Source organism: Meles meles, chromosome 18 (genome assembly GCF_922984935.1).
Source record: "Meles meles chromosome 18, mMelMel3.1 paternal haplotype, whole genome shotgun sequence".
Classification (NCBI taxonomy): Eukaryota; Metazoa; Chordata; class Mammalia; order Carnivora; family Mustelidae; genus Meles; species Meles meles.
The window spans coordinates 27,908,569-27,932,334 of NC_060083.1; the positions used below are offsets into that span (position 1 = coordinate 27,908,569).

The 23,766-nt window shown below is 39.8% G+C and overlaps 1 protein-coding gene across 1 annotated transcript in view; it reads right to left on the reverse strand.

Annotated features, from left to right (window-relative positions):
- Positions 1-23,766, reverse strand: part of AATF (apoptosis antagonizing transcription factor) — a 102,900-nt gene that overhangs the window by 32,598 nt on the left and 46,536 nt on the right. Inside the window, exons 9-10 of the mRNA XM_045986188.1 lie at positions 2,520-2,587; positions 611-691 (exon numbers count right to left, since the gene is read on the reverse strand). Of these exons, the coding sequence (XP_045842144.1) occupies positions 611-691; positions 2,520-2,587 (149 nt within the window). The remainder of the gene's footprint in view (positions 1-610; positions 692-2,519; positions 2,588-23,766) is intronic.

A 23,766-nucleotide genomic window follows, 5' to 3' on the forward strand; every position in this document is an offset into this window, starting at 1 on the left:
GTATACATGTATGGCCTCATGAAAATGGACCAATATAATCTTATTCTAAATAAGCATCCAAAGTAAAACTGCTATAATGTTCTGTAGAAATCACTTTTTAAAACTAAGACAATTTCAGGATGCCTGGGTGGCTCAGTCAGTTGGGCATGTGACTCTTGATTTCAGCTCAGGTCGTGGGCTCAGGGTCGTAAGATCGAGCCCCATGTCAGGCTCCAGGCTGGGCATAGAGTCTGCTTAGGATTCTCTCTCTCTCCCTCTCCTCTCCCCACTCCTGCTTTCTCTTGCTCTAGAAAAAAAAAAAATCCAAAAAACAAAACAAAACAAAAAACTAAGACAATTTCAACTATCTTCTTTTCTTCTTATTTTTCTTTCAGGAAGATGCAGGTGTTATTTAACCCATCCCCTTACAACAGCAAAACAAAAAGGAACTGAAACTACAGCATTTCCATTTTAGAGTAAGAAAAACGGAGTCCCCAAAAAGCCACAGACACTGTCTTTGTTATTTTTCTGATCCTTAAAAACAGAATCATCAGAAGACATATAGAACTGACATAACAGCCAAAATGTAAGAGCTGTAACATGTTAAAATCTTTTCTAAAAAGTAACTCACCGGAGTTTCCTTCCTTTGCTGGCTTTCCTATCTACTTTCTTGTGGATTTTGCTTCGTAACTTCTGGATCGCAAGCCACTGCCTGGGAAATTCACAAGCAATGTTATGCATCATCACTAACAGAAATAGTTATCCTTATTGACAAACTGGAATTTTTCTCACTAACAACCCTGCGGAAAGAAATCATCAACCCACATCAAGTTCCTCAAGATAGTCTGAGGCCAAAGCAACTAATCAATTGAAGAGGATTTGTGCAATGAGAAAAAAACAAATGGCAGCTGGGAAATTCTACAGCGAATTTGGTTAACAATGCTCCTTAGTATCTAGAGTTCCTGTGACAGGCACTAAATCTTGGAGTCCACAGGAAAAGCCAGCAAACTGAGTAGGCAGCTATTTGCTTTCAATGTTTTAGCTGTGCAGGATGTTCTATTACTAAACTGCTGTTCAGTTTGAATACAGGAATTCTTCAATTTTCCCTTTGTTAATACCCGAGTGCTTTTTCTGGCACTTTCCAATGTTTGCTAATTTTTTGTAATTACCCACCACTGACATTAGTTTTGCAGCCACTTTGTATATTTAATTTTCATTTCATCTGTAGTATTTAAGAATGCGCTGCTGAGAGGTAAGGGTTCTTTCCCCCCAATACAGTCTCAATACGACTGTCGCACCTACAAAAAAAGTTGCCAGTAATTCTTTACTACCAAATACTGAGTCAGTCTTCAAATTTCCTGGATCATCTCACTTTTACAGTTAGTTTGTCTGAATCAGGATCCAAACAAGAGTCACATATTCTGCAGTCATTTCAGATGAAAAGGAATTAATTTTTCAAATAAAGGATACTGGCCAAGAAAAAGCTTCATAAATTCCTTATATGAACAAATGTGGGAAAAAAAGAGAAACAGCAGCAGCTAGTCATCTTACCTGATTTATACAAGGAAAACTCAACATCAGAAAAATATAATCTAGGGAAATCCAATTACTGTAATCTTAATATAATCTTAATTACCATAATCTATTTTATTGTAAAGTCAGATAAATGTACAATATAATCACCACACAATTTGCTGTATCACATTAAATTTATAGTGAACAGCTCTCTATAGCATTCCAGAGATACACAAAATATCAACAATATCCTATCCTTAAACCCAAATAATGTTTTACTCAAATAAAATTATTTCATCAACACAAATTTTTCATTGCATTCTCAAAATGCTGCTTTGCCCAGAATCCCATTCTGGCACTTGCAGCTTTTGTTTCCTTTCATGCTTTTGCAAATTATGGCTCATGGCTATTTGAATGTACACTATTCATTAGGTAGCACTCTAAAGGCCCTTTTTATTTTCCAACCACAGGATGAAGCGTACACACCAGCCTTCCTTCACTACTTTACATTCTACCCTGACATCTGGGTAATGCTGCCACGTTCCGTTTCTAATTGTGCCGAGGCTTTTACTGAAGGGGTGGAGGTCTAAATTAGGGCAGACTCGAACAAAGCAGATTCAACTATGAGCAAGGAACCTGTTGTGCACAGTGCCACATTCTGACAGCTGAGAGCACACATTTGGGTGGCTACTTTTTATCCAGCGGTCAGAGACTGATACAGATACAATCACAGCTCAAATCAGGGAGCAAAGACCATAAGAAGGACTTTGAAAAACAAACCCTAAAACAAAGACATAGGTGTTTTATAATCTCTTATTCAACTGTACTTAAGGCAAGGGATAGGATTCCCATCACCCTGTCTTTCCAGCTCTTACTGTCTTGCTTAACTTTTTTTTTTTTTAAATGTTGCTTAACATTCACAATTATGGAGCCAATCACTGCCTCTGAGGCAGAATTAAGGGGACTCAAAGGGAGAAACTACTATATAGGCTGCTTGCACAAACAGAAAGCCATATCTAAATTACCTTCCCATGGCCACTTGATCGTTGGGATCCAAGGAGCTGGTCTTCCGTTCTATGAGTTCTCGAAGGAGCTAGGGGAAAAAGGAAAGCAACGGATTTATTTATCATCTCCCGGCACCAAGTGACTTTAAAAGGGCACTGTAGGAATTCTGAATGGCACCGTGACAGGTCTAAAACTACAATCAATAAGGGACAACCCAATGGCAAGAGCATGACTGAATTCCCATTAACCCTTTCATATTTACATATCTTTAAAAAGGTGGTGACAGCAATAGCGGAGAACAGAAGTCCATTTGGAGACTTATTGTACTGCAGTTCATTTCAAATGGATCAATGAGTGTGCAACATTCCCCTCATTGTTTTTATGATTAGTTTCGTCCACCTCATCGATACCAATGGAGAATCTTTAAAAGGTCAGGTGGGAAAGGCTGTATGGTAAAAAGGAAAATGCATCAGCTTCTCACCAACAGGATAATGGTACATGCTTAACTTCTGACCTATAACCTCTAATAGTCAGGAAGGTCTTCCTCAGGCAAAAGCCTTTATTACATATAATTAAAAGTGCAAACTTTATTCTCTTGCTTTCCATGGCTGATACTCCCCCAAGCTTATTATGAAGAGCTTTAACCACATATGACACCAACACATTCAAAGCCATGACAATTTTAAAAGGGATCCTGACAGAATTCATATGTGTGGACTGCAAATACAACAGAGAGAACCAGTCTCTCGTCCCATACAATGAACTCCATGGGCCCCCCTAAATGACTCTCCTACTCTCCTCTTAGTCCTGGGCGGTCCACTGCATACAACCAGAGTGTAGACCTGTACCTTGCACTCAGACGAAAGAATCTGCATTGGGTCTTAAAGTCCTAGGTGAGGAGAAGTGATGTTGAGAAGTTAGATATTAGGGGCACCTGGCTGCCTCAGTTGGTAGAGCATGTGACTCTTGAGCTCAGATGAGTCTGAGCCCCATGATGGGTGTGGGGCCCGCTTAAGAATAAAGAAAGGTTAAACATTAAAGGAGGAGAGTTTTAAATTATGATAATAAAACTGGATACATTTCTCCCATACAAGTGCTGTGTGCAGAGAAATAGCAACAGAGATTAAAATCCCAAAAGTCTTCGGAGAGAAACATAAGGGGACACACTAAAACAATCCTGCTCATCATCTGTCAATTACACAGGTTGGATTTTAAAATTTGTTTCTTCACCAAAAAAAAAAAAAAAAGTAATGATTCCGTAGGTGAGGCATGGTAGCAATACAGATATTTCACTTCTCTAAACAGCTGACGTCTGTGGGAGGATAGAGGAGAAGGAATAAATTCCTATGAAAGTAGTTCACTCCTGACTTTCATTTGTTTATGTAAGCAGGCACTGGAAGAAGTAAAACAAATTTATAGAAATGTTCATTTCCATAGAAGATGAATCTTTATTGCACAAGGGAAAAGGATATTTCAATCGCAATTAAAAACCCTCCTGCGATGTTTCTTCATTTGCTTATTTTGGACATTATTACTACAGCAATTATGTTTAAAAATGCGGGGACCAGAGGCCACTGGGTTTATTATCACTAGAAAACAGCAAGCTATTTCTCTACACCGTTTATCTGATTGATTCCCAACATCTTTCTGGCAGCCAATCTATCAGTTTATCTCTCCTACTTCATCACAGTCACTTCTGGCAGCTAAATACAAGATCCAAATCCAGTGTTACACAGACATACGACACAGTAAACCCGTGTAGTACTGCTACTCTGTAAACAGCTGCCCTGAAGGCTGAGCCAAAATGGGCTCCTGGTTCCTAGTCAATGTTCTGTCAGAAGCATGACTGGGGTGGGGGTGAGGGTGGTGGGAAGGGGGAGAGGTTGATAAGGAAAACAGAAGAAAGAGAAGAAAAAGAAGGGAAAGAAAATATGAAAAGGGACGGGAAATAATGAAGTGGCTACATCTCACTGCCCTTACCTGCTCCAGCCACAGAAGAGATTGGAACAACGGTTGCTGGTTTTCCTAATCAGCTCTGATCCCTTGAGACTGGGGCTGTCAGGACCACGGGGAGCAAGTGCTCACGGAAGGCTGCCCAAGCACAACAGGGGTGATCCTCGGCAAGAAAGCCCCATATGCCCTTCCTGAAGACTGGAGACTGAAGCCACACAACTATGGTGGGTCTGTTACGTTTGCAGTGGTCCCTCCATTCAAACACTGAGTTGGTGCAGCATTTTCTCTCTGTACTTTCCATATTCTGGCCTGCATTTTCACTACCCAAGTGCCCTGCACAGCTACCCTTAGTCATTTGTGATAAGGAAGGTGGTTTTACTGGTCAATCTGGCCAAGTCTACTTTATTCAGTCCAGTGAGGCAGAAGATCCTGTTGCGTGCAAGGTAGGAATAAGTAGCCAAAAGGGGCGGCACCTGGGTGGCTTAGTGGGTTAAAGCCTCTGCCTTCAGCTCAGCTCAGATCCCAGGGTCCTAGGATCGAGCCCTGCGTCGTCATCGGCTCTCTGCTCAGCAGGGAGCCTGCTTCCCTTCCCCTCTCTGCCTGCCTCTCTGCCTACTTGTGATCTCTGTCAAATAAATAAAAAAAAATCTTTAAAAAAAAAAAAAAAAGAAAAAGAAAGTAGCCAAAAGGGATGTCTGGGTGGCTCAGTCGGTTCAGCATCTGCCTCCGGCTCAGGTCATGATCGCAGGGTCCTGGTACTGAGCCCTACATTGGCCTCTCTGCTCAGCAGGGAGCCTGCTTCTCTCTCTGCCTCTGCCCCTCCCCCCACTCCTGCACTCTCTCTGACAAATAAATAAAATCTTAAAAAAAAAAAAAAGAAAAGAAAGTAGCCAGAAAATACAAGTAAACAAACTATTCCTGTGGCTACTGCTATTTCCCACAGCTAACACAATCACTGGGTTTTAATTTAATTAGGAAAACTGCTTTGAAAAAAGTTACTGAAAAATTAAGCTTTAGGAATATTCCTAAAGAATTAATTTTGCTTCTCAGTTCAATTTTTATAGCTTAACTTTATGAATAAACTTTCCTATTAAAATACAGGTTTCTGTTACAGTTAGTGGAGCTTTTTCTTTTCAACAATAATGATGCAGTATTTCTTTTTTTTTTTTTTTGTGATGCAGTATTTCTAATTTTCTTTGTGACTTGGAAAATGGAGACATGCGTGAAATATTTTTGTCCTAGTCTGTTTTAATCCCAGGGTCAGCTCACAAAGGCTTGATTGTTTCTCTAGTTCTAGGGGAAAATCATAGATGTTAGGTTTCCAGGTCAGCCCACAAAAACCTACTTAACCCGTAACAACATACATGAGGAATAGCGCTGATGGTACTGTTCAGCATCTAATCAGCATTTATAATACTTTGTCTAGAAAAATGCATGCCAGAATCAGTTAAAGATGGCAGATTGAACACATTAGTTTATCTCTTCTCCCTTCTCAAGCCCTCGAAAAGACAGGAGAGGAATAAAACAAATGTATTAACCCACAAGAAAGAAGAGAAAGGGAGAGTTAATGAGAGCAGATTTTCATAAATTTTTCAAAGACAGTCAGGAGATGGAAGAGTAAAAGGCAGTTATCACCCAAGTGCCCAGAGGGAATAAAGGTGAGGGTGGAACTAATTAGGCCCACAGAATCCCTGTGAGGAGGAGCTCTGGCAGTGGCAGTTACCACGAAAGAGGGAGAAGTGGGAGGGGACAGTGCCACTGGGCCTTCTCCATTATCCCACAAGTGACTATATCCTTTCCCCCCGCCACAGGGAGAAAAGTTTTCTCCTCTGGAAAAACTGAGCCCCAGAAGCTTCAGAGAGATGGCTCTGAGGCACAGGAGGCTGGAATGAGGTAGAAGAAAAAGGTGCCATGCCAGTCCCTGGGAACTTCTGCCTGCTTTCCTTACCCTACAAACAGAATGCCAGCACCCTGACACAAAATCTCCCACGCAGGAGAGCAGAGGAGTATCTCTTGGAGAAACTGCATGGTTGATCCCTCCACTCCCCAGAAAATATCTCCAAGTTCTGACATTTTAAGACTATTTCAAACAAGATGTTAGTTCACACAGCAATTATAGTTAAAGGAGCCAAAAAGCTCTGCTCAGGTTTCAGAGATACTCTGAATGTCTTACTACTAAATATGAAGAGAGTTAAGGACCACTGGCATCTGCGGAAAGGCTCAGACAGACCAAAGCAGACAGGGAAGAGGGGACCCAAGAGAGCAACGAAGGAAACAAAAGAAACCTAAGAAAAGAAAGAAAGAAGAATGGAAAAGAAGATATATTCCTATAAGAAAAGGAGGATGTGAGAAAAGAGTAAAACAAGAAATTAAACACAAAACAGAAAAAAAATTAAATTTCAATAAACTGGAAAAGAAATGTACAAAAACCCTTCAGCTATAAAACAAAAAGGCCAAAGGGTAACAGACCCTTGCTTATTTGTAAGAGAAAAAAATCTAGAGGACAATCCAGAATGTCAAACATCTGACTAAGAAAGGCTAGGAGGACATAATTAGAGAAACAGTAATGAAAATTTCCCAATTCGAAGGACAGGAATGAGCCTGAAAAAATCTAGTACAATGAATGAAAAAAAGACCTTTCCCAAGACACATCAGCATGAAATGTGGAACACTGAAAGTACAGAGAAGATCCTAAATGCTTACAGAAAAAATAGGTCACATATAAAGAGGGTGACCGTATGTCCCAGTTTACCCCAGAGAGTCCTGGTTTATGCCTGCTGTCCTAGTATTCTTTTTCAGGCTAGTACCTCAAATGTCCCAGTTTTGGCAAGAGATTATATAGTCACCCTACATATTCAGAAATGAAAACTAAGTGAGACTGAACATTTCAGTAGCAATAGCAAGTAGCGGAGGACCGCAGGGCAATGCCTTCAAAATTCTGAGGAAAAGGACTTTCAACTTCAAATTCCACACACAAAGGATTAACCAAGTATGCGAGTTACACGGAGACATTTCACACGTGTAAAGAGACTCAATGATTTACTCCGCACACGCCCCTTCACAGGAAGATGTGCCTCAGTAACATGAGTGCATGTGACAAGAAGGAGGAAAACGTGAGACGTCAGAAAACAGGTCCAACTCAGGAAAGCAGCAAAGACAGGCCCTGAGACTACTGACAGCAGAGGCACAGAGAACAACCGTTCCAGAAAGGAAGAGTCCGGAGAGCCCTAGAAATAAGGTCTCCGGGTTGGAAAAGGCAGAGGGAGTGGAGAAATGATAGGTTAATTTATGCATTCAAGGCATTTGGTCTGTGTGGGGAAAAAAGAGCAGGAGATATGCAGAACACTAAGCATATCTCGAAAACAGGCATTATTAGCTCTAGGAAAAAACAAGCATCTAAGGAAATATAATCATAGTACATTTACTTAGTTGTAATATTATAAACACTGACTTTTCACAAAACCGTAACAGTAAGTACACCAGGGGTATGGAGAACGGGAAGCGTGGAGGCAGAAAGCCCAGGAAGGCCCACACCTCACCACTGTGAGAGAAGTCAAGAGATGATCTGATAAATGTTTGAACGTGATACAACAGTAGTATAAACCTACTATTTAAAACCTAAATAAAGGGGTGCCTGGGTGGCCTGGGTTAAAGCCTCTGCCTTCGGCTCAGGTCATGATCCCAGGGTCCTGGGATCGAGCCCCACACTGGGCTCTCTACTCAGCAGGGAGCCTGCTTCCCTTCCTCTCTCTCTGCCTGCCTCTCTGCCTACCTGTGATCCCTGTCCATCAAATAAATTAAAAAAAAAAAAAATCTTGAAACCTAAATAAAGTATTGGAAGTTTTTGCCCTCCAAAGCTTCTCAGCAATGTAACGCTTTATCATTCCTTGGATAACATGTGACCCAAGAAGAATATGTCAGGATTTATTTGGCAATGTCCAGACTATCCAGTAGTCCCCACCTCAACCCTGGTTTTAGTTACCCACAGCCAACTGCGGTGCAGAAGTAGATGGCCCTCCTTCTGATGGGTCCTCAGAAGGTCCACAGGGGCCTGATGCTATGTCACGTGGCTACGTCATTCCCCTCACTACGTCTCATCACACAGGCATCTTATCATCTCACATCATCACAAGAAGGGCGAGTACAGTATAATAAGATGAAGACCACATTCACATTTTTATTATAGTATATTGTTATAAGTGTTCTACTTCATTATTAGCTACTGTTATTCTCTTATTCTGCCTAATTTATAAATTAAACTTTATTCACAGTATATATGTGCAGGAAAAACGTGTATTTAGGGCATGGTACTATCCATGGTTTCAGTGATCCATTGTTAAAGTTTTGGATCATATCCCCTGTGGATCGAGGGGGAGGGACCACTATAGGTGTTCTGAAAAATTTTGCCAGTCTACAAATCCACACTGAGAAATTCTGTAATGCCCAAAGGCAAAAAAGACAGGAGGATCAAGGATATATTGATTAAAGCCCTTATGAATATTTTCCTGCTCCTGAAAAAAAAAACAAATAAACAAAACATGGTAACACACTAGAAATAATATCAACAACACTTATTTTGATTTGCTGCTGATAATGCCAAGCAATTGTTAACAACTTTATTGAGCTATAAGTCACTTACTACATTAATTCACCCATGCAAGAGGTGTATTTTGGTCAATTCAGAGTTGTGCAATCACTACCACATTTATTCTTAGAACATTTTCATACCACTAAAAGAAACCCCAAACCGATTAGCTATCATTCCCAGTAAGCCCAACCCACAAACTCCCATACAATTAGTGATTAAGCAATCACTAATCTTTCTATCATTATGATATGCCCATTCCTGACATTTCATATAAAATGCAATCATACAATTTATGGTCTTTTATAACTAGCTTATTTCACTTAACATGTGTCCCAAGCTTTATTCATGTTATAGCATATATCAGTACTTCCTTCTTTTTTACAGCTGAATAATATTCCACTGTAGAGCTACACCATATTTTACCTATTCATTAATTGAGGGATATCTGAGTTGTTTCCACCTCATGGGTATTAAGAATAATGCTGCTATGGATATTCATGACAAGTTTTTGTACAGATAGGTGCTTTCATTTCTCTCAGGTAAATATGTGGGAGTGGAATTGCTAGGTCACTTAGTAACTCTATGTCTGACACCTTGAGGTACTGCCAGCCTGTTTTCCAAAGCAGGTACATTATTTTACATTCCCACCAGCAGTGCTGGACAGGTCTGATTTTTCTACATCCTCATCAGCATTTGTTATTTTGACTTTTTGATGACAGTCATCCTAGTGGGTATAAAGTATTATTTCACTGTGGTTCTGATTTGCATTTTCCTGATGGCTAATGAGGTTCAGCATCCTCTTGTACTTACTGGTCATTTGTATATCTTCTTTGGAGAAATGTCTATTCAGATAAGCCTTGGCCATTCTTTAATAAGGTTATCTTTTTATTATTGAGCTGTGAGAGTGCTTTACATATTCTAGGTACGAGACCCCACACTCTCTTTCTCTAATAAATAAAATCTTTAAAAAAAAATTATTCTTCTTAAAAACCATCCCGAGTGCTTGAATTAAAAAAAACAAAAATGGGTGCCTGGGTGGCTCAGTTGGTTGAGTGTGTGACTTTTTTTTTTTTTTTCATTTAAATCCAATTAATTATCATATAATGTATTATTGGTTTCAGAGGTAGAGGTCAGTGATTTATCAGTCTTATATAATACCCAATGTTCATTACACCACGTGCCCTCCTTAATGTCTATCACCCAGTTACCCCTCACTTCCAGCAATCCTCAGTTTGTTTCCTATGACTATGAGTCTCTTATAGTTTGTTTCCCTGTTTTCATCTTGTTTTATTTTTTCCTCTCCTCCCCTATGATCCTGTTTTGTTTCTTAAATTCCACATATCAGTGAGATCATGATAACAATCTTTCTCTGACTTATTTCGCTTAGCATAATACCCTCTAGTTCTATCTATGTCATTGCAATGGTAAGATTTCATTTTGATGCCTGAATAGTATTCCACTCTATGTGTCTGTGTATGTGTGTGTACATACACATATCACATCTTCTTTATGAGTATCTGACTCTTGTTTTGGCTCCAGTGGGTTATGGGACTGAGCCCTTTGTCAGGCTCTGCATTCAGTGGGGAGTCTGCTTGAGATTCTCTCTCTCTCTTCCTCTCTCCCCCTCTACTCCATCCAATTCATGCTCCCTCTTTCTCTCTAAAATAAATAAATAAATCTTTAAAAGAAAAAACAAAAAATTAATCCAAATGAATTAAAAGATCTCATTCTTCTTCTTCTTCTTTTTTTTTTTAAAGATTTTATTTATTTGACAGACGGAGATCACAAGTAGGCAGAAGCAGGCAGAGAGAGAGGAGGAAACAGCCTCCCTGCTGAGCAGAGAGCCTGATGCGGGGCTCAATCCCAGGACCCTGGGATCATGACCTGAGCCAAAGGCAGAGGCTTTAACCTACTGAGCCACCCAGGCGCCCCTAAAAGATCTCATTCTTTTAATGTTAAAATGGTGTAGATCTATCCTCCCTCTTGGATCTCATTACTCATAGGAAAAAGTTGGTTCTTCTCCGGAAAAGAAGAGGAGGAACAGATTTTTTGTGCTTCCTCTAATCCATCTATATACCCTCTTTCTGCAGTCTCTTTGACATGGTCCTTTTATTGCAAAAAAGGTGTCTTGACATCTTTATTATAAAAACCTGAATTAACTTCAATATAGCATCTTTTATTTAAACATCTTTTATTTATGAAATACGTTTTTCAAATTCCAAATCCTGGGGTTTCATCTCCCATTTAATAAGACCTAATGATTCTAAACATGAGCTTTCATTATGTGACTGGACTGTGTGTGCTGCACCATTCAGCGTAACTGTAAATATCTGCCCTTGAGTCGGTATAACATGGCTTTGGAGTCTGACAGATCTGGGTTCTGAATCCCAGCTATGCCCCTTACTAGCTGTATAATCTCAGAGAAATTATCTGACCTCTGCAGAGATTCAGTTTCCTCAACCATAAGGAAGTAAAAATTTTATCTCATAAAAGCTGATTTGGTATTTTAGAAGATGGTAAAAGTAATGCACTTAAGCAAAATTTAAGTGGGCAATAAATAGAGACATTGTCAATATCAGGTAACAGTAATAATACCCAAACCCCATTTGGGGCAAAAAAAATTCAACACCTTCCATAGCTAAATCACCACCACCACAGATGCTAACAATGAACAAGTACAATAATTCAGTTTTCCTTTTTACTGTTTTTTGACAGATTAGATACAAAATAAAGGAAAAGCAGAATGAAGAAAAGGCAAATTCACAGAAATGGTAAGTCAACTACTTGAGAAGTATGCTATTGGTTGTAGGACTTTTCTAAACTAGGCCACGATAAATCAGACCAAAAGAGACCCTCTCGGGGCGCCTGGGTGGCTCAATGGATTAAGCCACTGCTTTCGGCTCAGGTCATGATCTCAGGGTCCTGGGATCGAGCCCCGCATCAGGCTCTCTGCCCCAGAGGGAGCCTGCTTACTCCTCTCTCTCTGCCTGCCTCTCTGCCTACTTGTGATCTCTCTCTCTGTCAAATAAATAAATAAAATCTTTAAAAAAAAAAAAAAGAGAGAGAGAGACCCTCTCCTTTATCATTTATTCCATTTGAACAACTAACTTCTATTCCCTTTCCATGACCTGCAACTCTGGCCACTATCCTCTCCTCACAGGATCCCCTCCACCTAGTAGCCCCATCGACCCTCCACCAGTGTCCATTAACTTGCACTCTATCTGTCTTTTTTTTTTTTTTTTAAGATTTTATTTATTTATTTGAGAGAGAGAGAGATCACAAGTAGGCAGAGAGTCAGGCAGAGAGAGGGGGAAGCAAGCTCCCTGCCAAGCAGAGAGCCCGATGTGGGGCTTGATCCCAGGACCCTGAGATCATGACCTGAGCCAAAGGCAGAGGCTTTAACCCACTGAGCCACCCAGGCGCCCCTCTATCCATCTTTGAAGGCCAGATCAAATGCCATCTCCTCCTCCCTGCAGCCTTCTCGAACTCCTCCAAACTGTTATTAATTTCTCTCTCTTCTGAATTCTTTCATACCTCTTCAACAAGCATGCTGGTTTGCTTGTATTTCCGTCATCTCCTCTACCTGGCTGTAAGCTTCCCGAAGGCAGGGTAGAGTCTGACTCAAATGCTCACCTCCCACAGAACTCTGCACTCTGCCTTGCATACGCTTATTCAAAACCATTTCTAAAATGACAGAGTTATGTAGCCAGCATTCTCCTAGATCTTGTGATCAGCAAGCTAGATGAACAGCATCTAGCTTCTGCAATGGCAAGTACAATAATTACAAGAAGAGAAATAAAGAGAAGAATGGAGAGAAATCAGGATGTGTGAATAAAATTCAAGAAGCATCTTAACGCTGACGTTACAAATAACCCACATTTAGTTACTAAAATAAGAAAATGTATACCTGGAGGCTACCACTAAAAGTCAGCCTGACTCTGCCTCGCTGCCTTTGGTGTTTAAGGATTTGATTAGTTTTTCCACTTTCTGATTCAGTGCTGCACCATGCCTCCACTCCAGAGTGAGAGCCAAGTAAGGCCTACAATTTTGAAAGGATGATAAATTCATTCACTGAATAAAGTAACATTGTTTTTTCAGCACAAGTTCTAAAATATTTCAAAGGTCATAATATTTCACTAGGCTTGGCCATTTGGGTTAAAATTTATTAGTCAAAACAGAAAACTTTCTCATCAGATCCCATATATTCCATTAGGCATGATATATAATGTCTCCTGATGTCTAATTATTAACTGAGAGTGTAAGTAAATCACCATCAGTATTAGGCCCTGATGTGTGCAGACACGGTTAAGAATTAAGCATTCGAATACTAAAGAACTTTTTTTTGACAATTTGCTTTTCCTTTTTCTTACAAATAAAAATAATTTTACAAGAATCAAGTGACAGCATTTAACCATTCTTCCTAATCCATACTAAAGTAACAATGTACAGAGAGGTCTATTGTTCAGAATTTCCAACAGTCCCCATTTCTAGTATTCTGCCCCTCGATCGCCAGATGGATGTCCTGGTATGTGTCTTTTTTTTTCTTCGATCTTTAATAAAGGTGGGAAGAAGGGTTATATATCCTTTGGGACCCCAGCTCAGTCACTGACTATTTCTGGGCATTCCTGGGCAATGTTTTTTTTACATGGCATCAAACAATGTATCTTTTGTCTTGAAAGAATAAGGAGGAAGTCATTCAGAACTAGAGAAAATTTTACTAAAAGGATTCACAAGCAAGAAACCAAAGGGTAGTACTACCTTGTGCTCTGTAATGATGTCCTGTAGGGATGAAAAGCCCAGCTGAAACAAACCTTTCCCTGTCTTGCCAACATTCTCCTTCTAGCATTTAGACTCCAATAATTCCTCGGCCCCGCCAGATCAATAACCCGTTGATCCTGAAACCTTTGTAGCATCCTGCATCTTCTCATGTGCTCATTCCCTCCTTCCTCAGGTGGAAGTGACTCCACAGTCCATCAGGATAATCACTCCTGGTATATACTCTCAACTCCCTCGAAAGATGTAATATCCCTTTGTCAAACAGAGTCAGATCCCTTGGGGATTGATGGGTCTTGGAATTCAGAATTTTGAGCATTTTAGGAGGATAAGACAGTATATAAAACACAAATGCCCCAGCAGAGTCTGGGACGGTACCCTAACGTCAAACACATGAATATTTCTGCAGCAAAATATATGAATCATACCCACTGGGTGAGATAAATAAAGCCTTATAATAGCTTTGTGACCTTTTACATCAGATGCTGCCACCACGGAAGTTTGACAAACTTAACCAAAACAAAGCAAAACACAAAACCATGAGTTTTCCTAACTTTTTAAACTTCAGAAACACAGTAAAGGGATTATGTACCTGCACTCCCTTGGCAAAATCCCCAACCATGTTAAATCTCAGTACTTGCATCCATGCGGCTGAACTGGCTAGAGAAAAAGACAAGACTGTGGGAACTGGTCTCCCCCATCGCAAGTCATCAGCACTGACCTCATATGGATCTTCAGTTCTACCCGACAATTTCCCGGCAGGTTTCCCCTCCACTCATTCTTCCCCTCTGTCAGGGGACTCTGCCATACCTCCTCCTTTTTCAAACCTACAGCCCCTGCCACATCTTCTCACTCATGGCTTCCTAATTCATAAAGTACAAGAAAACAAAAAAAAAAAGCACCAAGATGAGAATTTCCACATGCTTCCACTGTATCTACCCACAAGAGTACCATATACTCCACCTTCTGTAAGAGTGCTTTATATATTCTAGATACCAGTCTCTTACAGACATATGATTTGCAAATATTTTCTCCCACAAATATTTGTAGGTCTTTTCACTTTCCTGAAGGTACCTTTTGTAGGACCAAGGTTTCTTATTTCAATGAAGTCCAATTTATCTATTTTTTCTTCCTTTTGTCACTTGCGCTTTTGAAGTCCTAAAAACCCATTTCCTAACCAAAGCTCATGGAAGATTCACTCCTACATGTTCTTCTAAAAGTTTTATAGTTTTAGCTTTTACATTTAGGTATGTGATCCATTTTGAATTATTTTTTGTGTAGGTATGAGGGAGGGCATCAACTTCATTCTTTTTTTTTTTTTTTTAAGATTTTATTTTATTTATTTGACAGAGAGAGACCACAAGTAGGCAGAAGGCAGGCAGAGAGAGGGGGAAGCAGGCTCCCTGCTGAGCAGAGAGCCCAATGCGGGGCTCGATCCCAGGACCCTGAGATCATGACCTGAGCTGAAGGCAGAGGCTTAACCCACTGAGCCACCCAGGCGCCCCCAACTTCATTCTTTTTTACATGTGGATATTCATTTGTCCCAGCACTATTTGTTGAAAAGACAAAAGATGGTTCTCTCCCTGTTGCATTGTTTTGGCACCCTTGCTGAATGCCAACTGACCATAATGTAAAGGTTTATTTCTGTATTCCACTGATCTATATACTTCACTTTATGCCAGTACTATAACACCTTCATTACTGTAGATTTGTAGTAAGTTTTGAAATTAGGAAGTAGGAGTCTTCCACTTCCAACTGTTCTTTTTCAAGATGGTTTTGGCTCTTCTGGGTCCCTTGCATTTCCATATGAATTATCAGTTTATCCATTTCTACAAAGAGGCAGTTGGGATTTTGATAGGGATTGTACTGAATCTGAAGATTAGTTTGGGGAGTACTGCCACCTTCAGAATATTAACTCCTCTACTCCATGAACATGGGATGACTTTCCATTTATTCAGGTCTTCTAAAATTTTTTTCAACAATGTTTATAGTTTTTCATGTACAGATATTTCACCTCCTTGGTTAAATTTATTCCCAAGTGTTTTATTCTTTTGGATACTATTATAAATAGAACAGTTTTCCTTTTCAGATTGCTCACAGCTGGTGTAAAGAAACACAATTGATTTTTTTGTGGATATCTTACATTTTGCAATTTTGCTGAATTTGTTTATTAGCTGATAGCTTTTTGGTGACTTCTTTGGGATTTTCTATGTATAGGATATATATAGGATCCTGCCATCTGCACATAAGAGAACTTGGATGCCTTTATTTCTTTTTCTTGCCTGTCTGTCTAGGACCTCTAGTACAATGTTGAGTATTAGTGGCAAGAGCAGACTATTTGTCGTGTTCCTAATCTTAGAGGAAAGCATTCAATCTTTCACCACTGAGTAGATAAAAATGAGTTTTCATAGATGTTCTTTAGCAAGTAAAACAGTTCCCTTCTATTCACAATTTCCTGTGTGGTGGTGGTGGTGGTTTTTTTTGTTTGTTTGTTTTTGTTAGCTGTGTGTTTTTATCACAAAAGGGTTAAATATTTTTTCCCCTGCATCTGTTAAGGTGATCATGTGGTTTTTGTCCTTATTCTATTGATACGGTGAATTAACATTAATTGATTTTTGATGTTAAACCAACCTTGTGTTCCTGGGCTAAATCCAACTTGGTTATGGTACATAATCTTTTTTATGTGTTGCTGGATTGAGTCAGTAGTACTCTGTGGACTCTTGCATCTATATTCCTAAGAGACACTGGTCTGTAATTTTCTTTCCTTGTGCTGCTTTTGTCTGGTTTTGGTATCAGGATGATACTATATTTCCTCCTTCTTGAAACACTTTTCCATGGAACCTGGGAAATCACTCTTCCCTCACTCTCTTAGCTTACTAGTTGCTTCTTCTCAGTCACCTTTGCTGGTTGCCCTTCATCTGCCCAATCTCTAAATGTCTGAATGTCCCAGGTCTCAGGGTTTGAATCAGTTCTATTTTCTCTTGCTTCATTCTCTACGTAATCTCGTTCAGTCTCATGGTATTAAATACAATCTACATGCTGGTGGTTTTCAAATTTAGTCAAGCCCAGACCTTCCCATGAACCCCAAAATTACAGATATAATTAACCTCTTCAAGAACTCCAATTGAATGCTTTTGAGGTAACCTAAAATTAATATAATTGATGATCAAAATAATTAAAGCCAAAACAGGTCCATGGAGGGAAAAAAAGCTTAATAAAACCAAAACTACATTCCAGATTTCTCCTCCAAATTAGCTTCTCTCATTGCTTTCCCCATCTCAGTAAATGGCAATTTCGTCCTTCCAATTGCTCAGGCCAAAAACCTTCAAGTCATCCTAGACTCCTCTCTTTCCACACCCCGTATGAAATCCAACAGCAAATCCTGTCGTTCACCCTGAACATAAATTCAGAATCCAACCACTTAACACTCCCTGCAAACCACCCTAGTCCCAGCTACCACCATCTCTTGACTGATTATCACTAGAATCTTAACTCGTTTCGTGTTTGCCACCTTACTCCCTACAGTTTATTCTCAACACGAGCCAACAGAGAGATTCTTCCGAAATATTAGTCCAATCATGCAACTGCACTATTCAAACCCTTTCAGTGGTTTCCCATTTCAGTCACAATAAAGGCCAAAGTGCCGCAGTAGCATACAAAGATACAAAGTACCTGGCCCTGCATTAACTCTCTTTTCTCTTCTCCTATCACTCTTTCTTGCTACTCCACCCCAGAGACACTGGCCTCCTTGGATTTCCTACAGCATCCCACTCTCCACTGTGCCTCAGAGGCTCTGCACCTGTCATTCCCTTTGTCCCCAAGTCTCTTCCTCCAGGCATCTGCATGGCTGCTATTTATTTCCTTCAGGTCTCTGCTCAAGTACAGCCTTATGCCCTGAACCTCTTACACAAAAATAGCAACCATCCCATCTCTACCCTAGTATTCCCTTCACCCATACCCAGTTTTAGAATTTCTTATTATACAGTCACTATACATTTCCCCTTTCATCCCAGCTCTAAGCTAGAATGGAGGCTCACAACAATACAACTTGGCTTTGTCGCAGCCCCTAACAGAGTTCCAAAAGAACTCTGATGAGGAAAGTTCTGTACTTGCCCTGTCCAGTAGTGTAGCCACTAGCACATGTTACCACATAGCACTTGAGATGTGGCCAGTATGACTGAGGAACTGAATTTTTAACTGTAATCTATTTTAATTAACTTCAATTTAAATAGCTACACGTGGCTAGCAGCTACTGCATTAGACAGCACAGCACAGCCTAAAATAGCAGTTACTCAAAGACACAGCAGGTAGGCAAATATTTATTGAATGAATGATGCAAGGAAGAAAGAAACCTGAAGGCTTTTTTTCTCCTTAACTTTCTATTATAGAAAATTTCAGAAATACACAAAAGCAGGCCATAGCTAAATGAACCCTTCAATACCTATCACCAACATGAAGGCTCTGCTAACCTGAAATAAGTTTCAGTGGCTACTGGCATCTCAGTCGAGCTTGTAACGATGACTACATTCTTAGAAAATAGGAATTTTATATTATCCAGAGTTTATATCAAACAATATCTCTTGGGGTTTTTTATTTAATTTTATTTTTTAAAGATTTCTTTCTTTATTTGAGAGAGAGAGAGAGAGAGCGCGCGCGCATGTGCCCTCACACACAAGCTGGGGGAGGGATGGCGGGAGGAGGAGATAAGCAGACTCCTTCTGAGTGCAGAGCCCCAAGAGGGGCTCCATCCCGGGATGCTGAGATCATTATCTGAGCCAAAACCAAGAGTCGGACAGATGCTCAACTGACTGAGCCACTCAGGCACCCCTCTTAAGGTCTTTCAGAAGTTATAGAAAATGACTTTAGGAATCAGATCAGGTATATGCTGGGAGAGAAACTGGTATGCTAATCAGTGCTTGAGGCAGACACCAGACAACTACATGTATGTTTTTGTATCAAGGACCCAATTACTCTCTTTCACCATTTACTTTCTCCACACAAGTTTTAATGAAGTCACACTCTTAAGGAGAAGCTGTGTGACCATACAAATTAAGAGAGAATCTCACCCTTTTGGGATGACACAAATTCCTTGGGCAGGGAGTCTGTCTTTATAAATCTAGCATCTGGTATAGTAAGTGCTAACTGAATGAAGTTCATAACTGCATAAAAGTGTCAGAGTACAAACAGATATACTCACTGGACGTCCAATATCCTCAACAGATTTATTCTGAAAAGGAAATTTTCAAATGGATTTTCAAACATGTCATATCAAAGGGCAGCTTAATATGCTGGACAGAAAATCAAACCAGGAGCAAGTTTAATTCTTGGATTTCCATGTCCCAACTCACAAAGTGGGGTGATCCTATACTAGTCATGGACTTGCTTTAGGCTCCAGTTTGCAAAAAGTCAGTCTGGCCTTGATGTTCTTCAAAGATGCTATCTAACCTCTCCTTTCTATGCCAAATCATTTTCCCTATAATTGCCTTTAAAGGAGTATGATTTAATAAGAAGACATCATATTTACTTTAGGGAACAGGTAGCATTCCCCATTCCCGAGAAGTACCAAAATCTTCACTCTGGGCCACTAAAATACTGCTGGAGTCCTGTGTTTGATTTATACTCAGTCGGCTGACATTGTGCTTATTAGTACAGAAAAGGCAATTTTGGCCACATATTTGCCTAGCATACTCCCAGGGTATCACCTGTGTTTGAAAAAGTTTCTTCAACATTTCTAAGCCAATTCTTATCTCTTTCCTAGCTGGCTCCATAAAATGTACTGCTTCAGGCTTTGTTCTGAGGTTTTACTTTTGTTAAACGAAGTAGTAGTATTGAAATCATGCTCTGATGTTTTTTAAAGCAAGGAAACTGAAAGAAATGAGGGCCAGCCACGTGTACTTTCCCTTGACACGACTATTGGATGAAATTTCTGGACCTTGCGTTTAAAATACGGCTTTGGGTCTCCTACCCCATGCAGTCTGCACAAGAGCAAGCCCATGCTAGCAGTCATGTGCCAATACTGATGCTGAATTTGGGTCTAAACACTGACACATCAACAATGGCAGCACAGAAGCTAGAATATATCTCAAATGAAATTCTTACACATGGTATACAAAATAATCTTGTAATTATTAAAACTGGAGTTTAACTGGTCATTGGTATTTGGTTTGTTTTGTTGTTGTTTCTTTAAGATTTATTTATTTATTCGAAAGAGGGAGAGAGAGAGAGAATATATGGGGGAAGCAGCAGAGGAGAGGGAGAATCCCAAGGAGACTCCCTGCCCGAGCGCGAAACCTAACACTTGGTCTCATGACACGGAGATCATGATTTGAGCCCAAATCAACCAAGATACCCAGATGTCCCAGATTGTTTTGTTGTTGTTGTTGTTTTTTAAACCTATACTATGCCTCAAGAAACCTGATTCTCTGCTGTATTTCTGCCATAATTTCAATCTTCAAGTTTATGTACTTCATATCTATATCCTCTCTAAAATCATCATACAGGGCTACATATAATAAGTTTTATCAAATTTTTAAGAAACACAACCCACATCTCAAGTAACAGTAATATTTAAAAGTAAAACTAAAAATGAAATACTGCTCTGAAACAGAAGGTATCTGTTTTTTTGACAACTAATTAAAAGGAACAGGTTCAAATCAAACTTTAAAATATATTATTAAACAACAACTGAACTACTGGAAAGATATATGCCAACAGTAAGGATACTGTATTGGCATTAACCACAGGAATGGCTCAAAACATCTTATTCACACTGAGATCTAAATGTATGCAATTAAAGTCACCACATCAACTGTCCATATTAATCATTCACCAATGTAATTAGTAAACCACCTTGTCAGAAAGCTTGCCTCTTCCTTCTTTCTTAAGATTATCGACTTTTAGTTCACCGAATTAGTAATTACTTGTTTATGGCATTATCAAATGTCTAAGTCCAGCATGTGGCAAGGTCAGTCATAGCCATGCCCTGATGGCATGTGAAAGGAGAAATTTAACCCATCAAAGTGGTCATCGAAAGAACAAAACCTATTATCCCTTTCTCTAGACACCCCTGGTTAAATTCAAAGTGACAGGACTTTTTCTAAACAGAGCTAGATGCAACATACAAAATCCTAATGAACCCTTAGAAATCCAGATATTGATTTGTCAATATCTAAGCACAATTAGTCCTTTCAGAACAAAATACCTCAAGAACTGACAAGAAACTAGTCTGAGGTCTGGGATATGAAAAGAATAAAAGCAGTCACTTTCTTTTTTTTTTTTTTTTTTTTTTTTTTTTTTTTTTCCCCCTTTTATTAATTTTTTCAGCGTAACAGTATTCATTCTTTTTGCACAACACCCAGTGCTCCATGCAAAACGTGCCCTCCCCATCACCCACCACCTGTTCCCCCAACCTCCCACCCCTGACCCTTCAAAACCCTCAGGTTGTTTTTCAGAGTCCATAGTCTCTTATGGTTCGCCTCCCCTCCCCAATGTCCATAGCCCGCTCCCCCTCTCCCAATCCCACCTCCCCCCAGCAACCCCCAGTTTGTTTTGTGAGATTAAGAGTCATTTATGGTTTGTCTCCCTCCCAATCCCATCTTGTTTCATTTATTCTTCTCCTATCCCCCTCCCCCCCCATGTTGCTTCTCCATGTCAAGCAGTCACTTTCTATTGCTCATTGCTAAGTGCAGTCGTATCTCAACCTGGAGATCTCGTAGGGATTAAATAAAGATGTATGTCAAGCACTGATCTACTAAGCCAAGGAGCTGGCACATAACTAGTGTTCAGTAAATGTTAGTCCTTCCTCAAATCTTTAAGAACGGAGGCTTTTCAAGTCAAAGATCAACTGATGGTTTAAAAAAATCAAGTCAAAACAAAAGAAAAACCTTACACAGTCATGCAGATAACACAGCTCATAGAACTCAGCAAACAGGATAATGAAAATGAAAAACAGATACTGAGAACGTTTCTCAATGACTCATCCTTTGTGGTCATTTACAACCTTCCTGTTTTGTGAAATTGTCTTTAGGGATGAGCTTTGACAAGAAATAGGCCAAATGCAAACTAATTCCACTTGAGAGGGAAACTCAGAAATGCCTATAGCAGGTGAACAGTTTCTCTCATAAAATCTTCCCACTGGGTATACTTCAAGCTTTCAGCAATTCCAGTTTCCAAACAAACCAGTAGCACAACTATAAAGCTAATTTTTTTCATTAGAATTGTTAAGTAACAGGAGTTCAATAAATCATCTGCCTTCCAAGAAAAAAAAATGACTAACACAAGTAATATTTCTCCCGGTTTTAAGAAAATGAAGCTTATTTACAAACTTAAAGATGTAATACCATAGTGAAGTCTTTTGATGGCTCAAGAATGAAATATTGAAGAAATAAAGGTACAGAAAGAACAGGACTTGGTCTAAAAAGTCTTAAGATCAAGTACTCGTATTGCCATCTACTATATGGCTTACAGGAAGTTACTTAACTTCTCAGGGATGCAGTTTCTTGTAAAGTTCTTTACAGCTCAAAAAATTATGATTACTTATGATATCTGATACCTCTATGTATATATATATATATATGTATATATATATACACACACATGTACATACCTATACATATGTACCTTTATTAAATAATACAGATATACTTTCAAAGTTATAGTGATTTAAGGCCCATGATGAAACAAAGGGAGAGAGAGGGAGGAGGGAGAATGCGTGTGTATGTTGGGTATTGTGACCCTGAATATCATTCTCAGTAGTTAGGGCATTTACACAGCCTGAATTAACCAAGTAAGCCTTTAAACCCTTACAATGAAACATTAAAATTCAATGTGGCTATAATCTCTTCCTTACAAAACATGGACCCAAAGAGTCTGGCTTCAAGTATGGTTTTAAAAAAAAAATGGCGAAGTGTATTATATTCACCACCCAGCTCTTCCATATGACCACATTAAAAAAAACACAAATGAAAACTCACAGGCCCATTGTAATACATTGTACCACTTCTGAATACGACACTTAGCTCAGGCTTACTACCCTGACAAATAAAGGAAAGCACTTTATGAAGCCAATTTAATTGGGAGGTGACAGAAAACATACAGCCATTTTCTTTAGCCTTATCATTGAATTGGCTTCAGCTCCAATCTCGGGCAAATCCCACTCAACAGAAGAAATTAACCAGGTCAGCAGAACAGGTGCTGCGCTGTGTCTGTCAAGGGCCTGGCATCACCACAATTACTTGCACACAATGAAGCAGTAATCTTTACAGATCATCTCTCCCAAGAAGTATATTGGGGAGGGAGAGGAAAACTGAAGGGAGGTGGGGGGGGGGGGGGGTGTTGCGGGGAGGGAGGGAGTGGGGAGAAGAAGAGGAATAGGAGGCAAAGAGAAAAGGCAAGAAAAGAAAATGAATGTGCAGCTGCCTCAAGGCTCAGCAGATGTCGGGATGTGATGTACGAGGCTAGGATAAGCTGTCGTAGCCCGCTGCCAAAGAGTGGTAAGTGATTAAAGCCTGCACAGTTCTAAGCACCATATTTAGAATCTGCGGGGTTTCAAGACTTGCACCCATTCCTTGCTGTGCTGCCAGATGTTGGCAACTGGTCCAGTTCCTACTGACTGTGCATGGATGGCAGCAGTTGGTATAGCAGCAAAGCAATCTGGAATGCTTCCGGAGCGGCTGTACATTAACAAGTGTCACCCATCATTCACCTTTACAGAAGGCTGAAACAACTCCAATTTGCTGCCACTTCCCTCTTGGGAAACAGCCAAGATAAAGTTGTGCCTGGCAGCCCCATTTGTTTCACTCAGGTGTTTCAGCTGCCTTGCTGACCTCTATTAGTTTAAGTTTTAATTTAGATTAACCCCAGAACCCCAATTAACCAGCAAGGGGAAAAGCTAAGATGTGACTAGTCATAACTCTGAAATCAAAATTTATCGAAGGTAAAATTATTAATTGGGA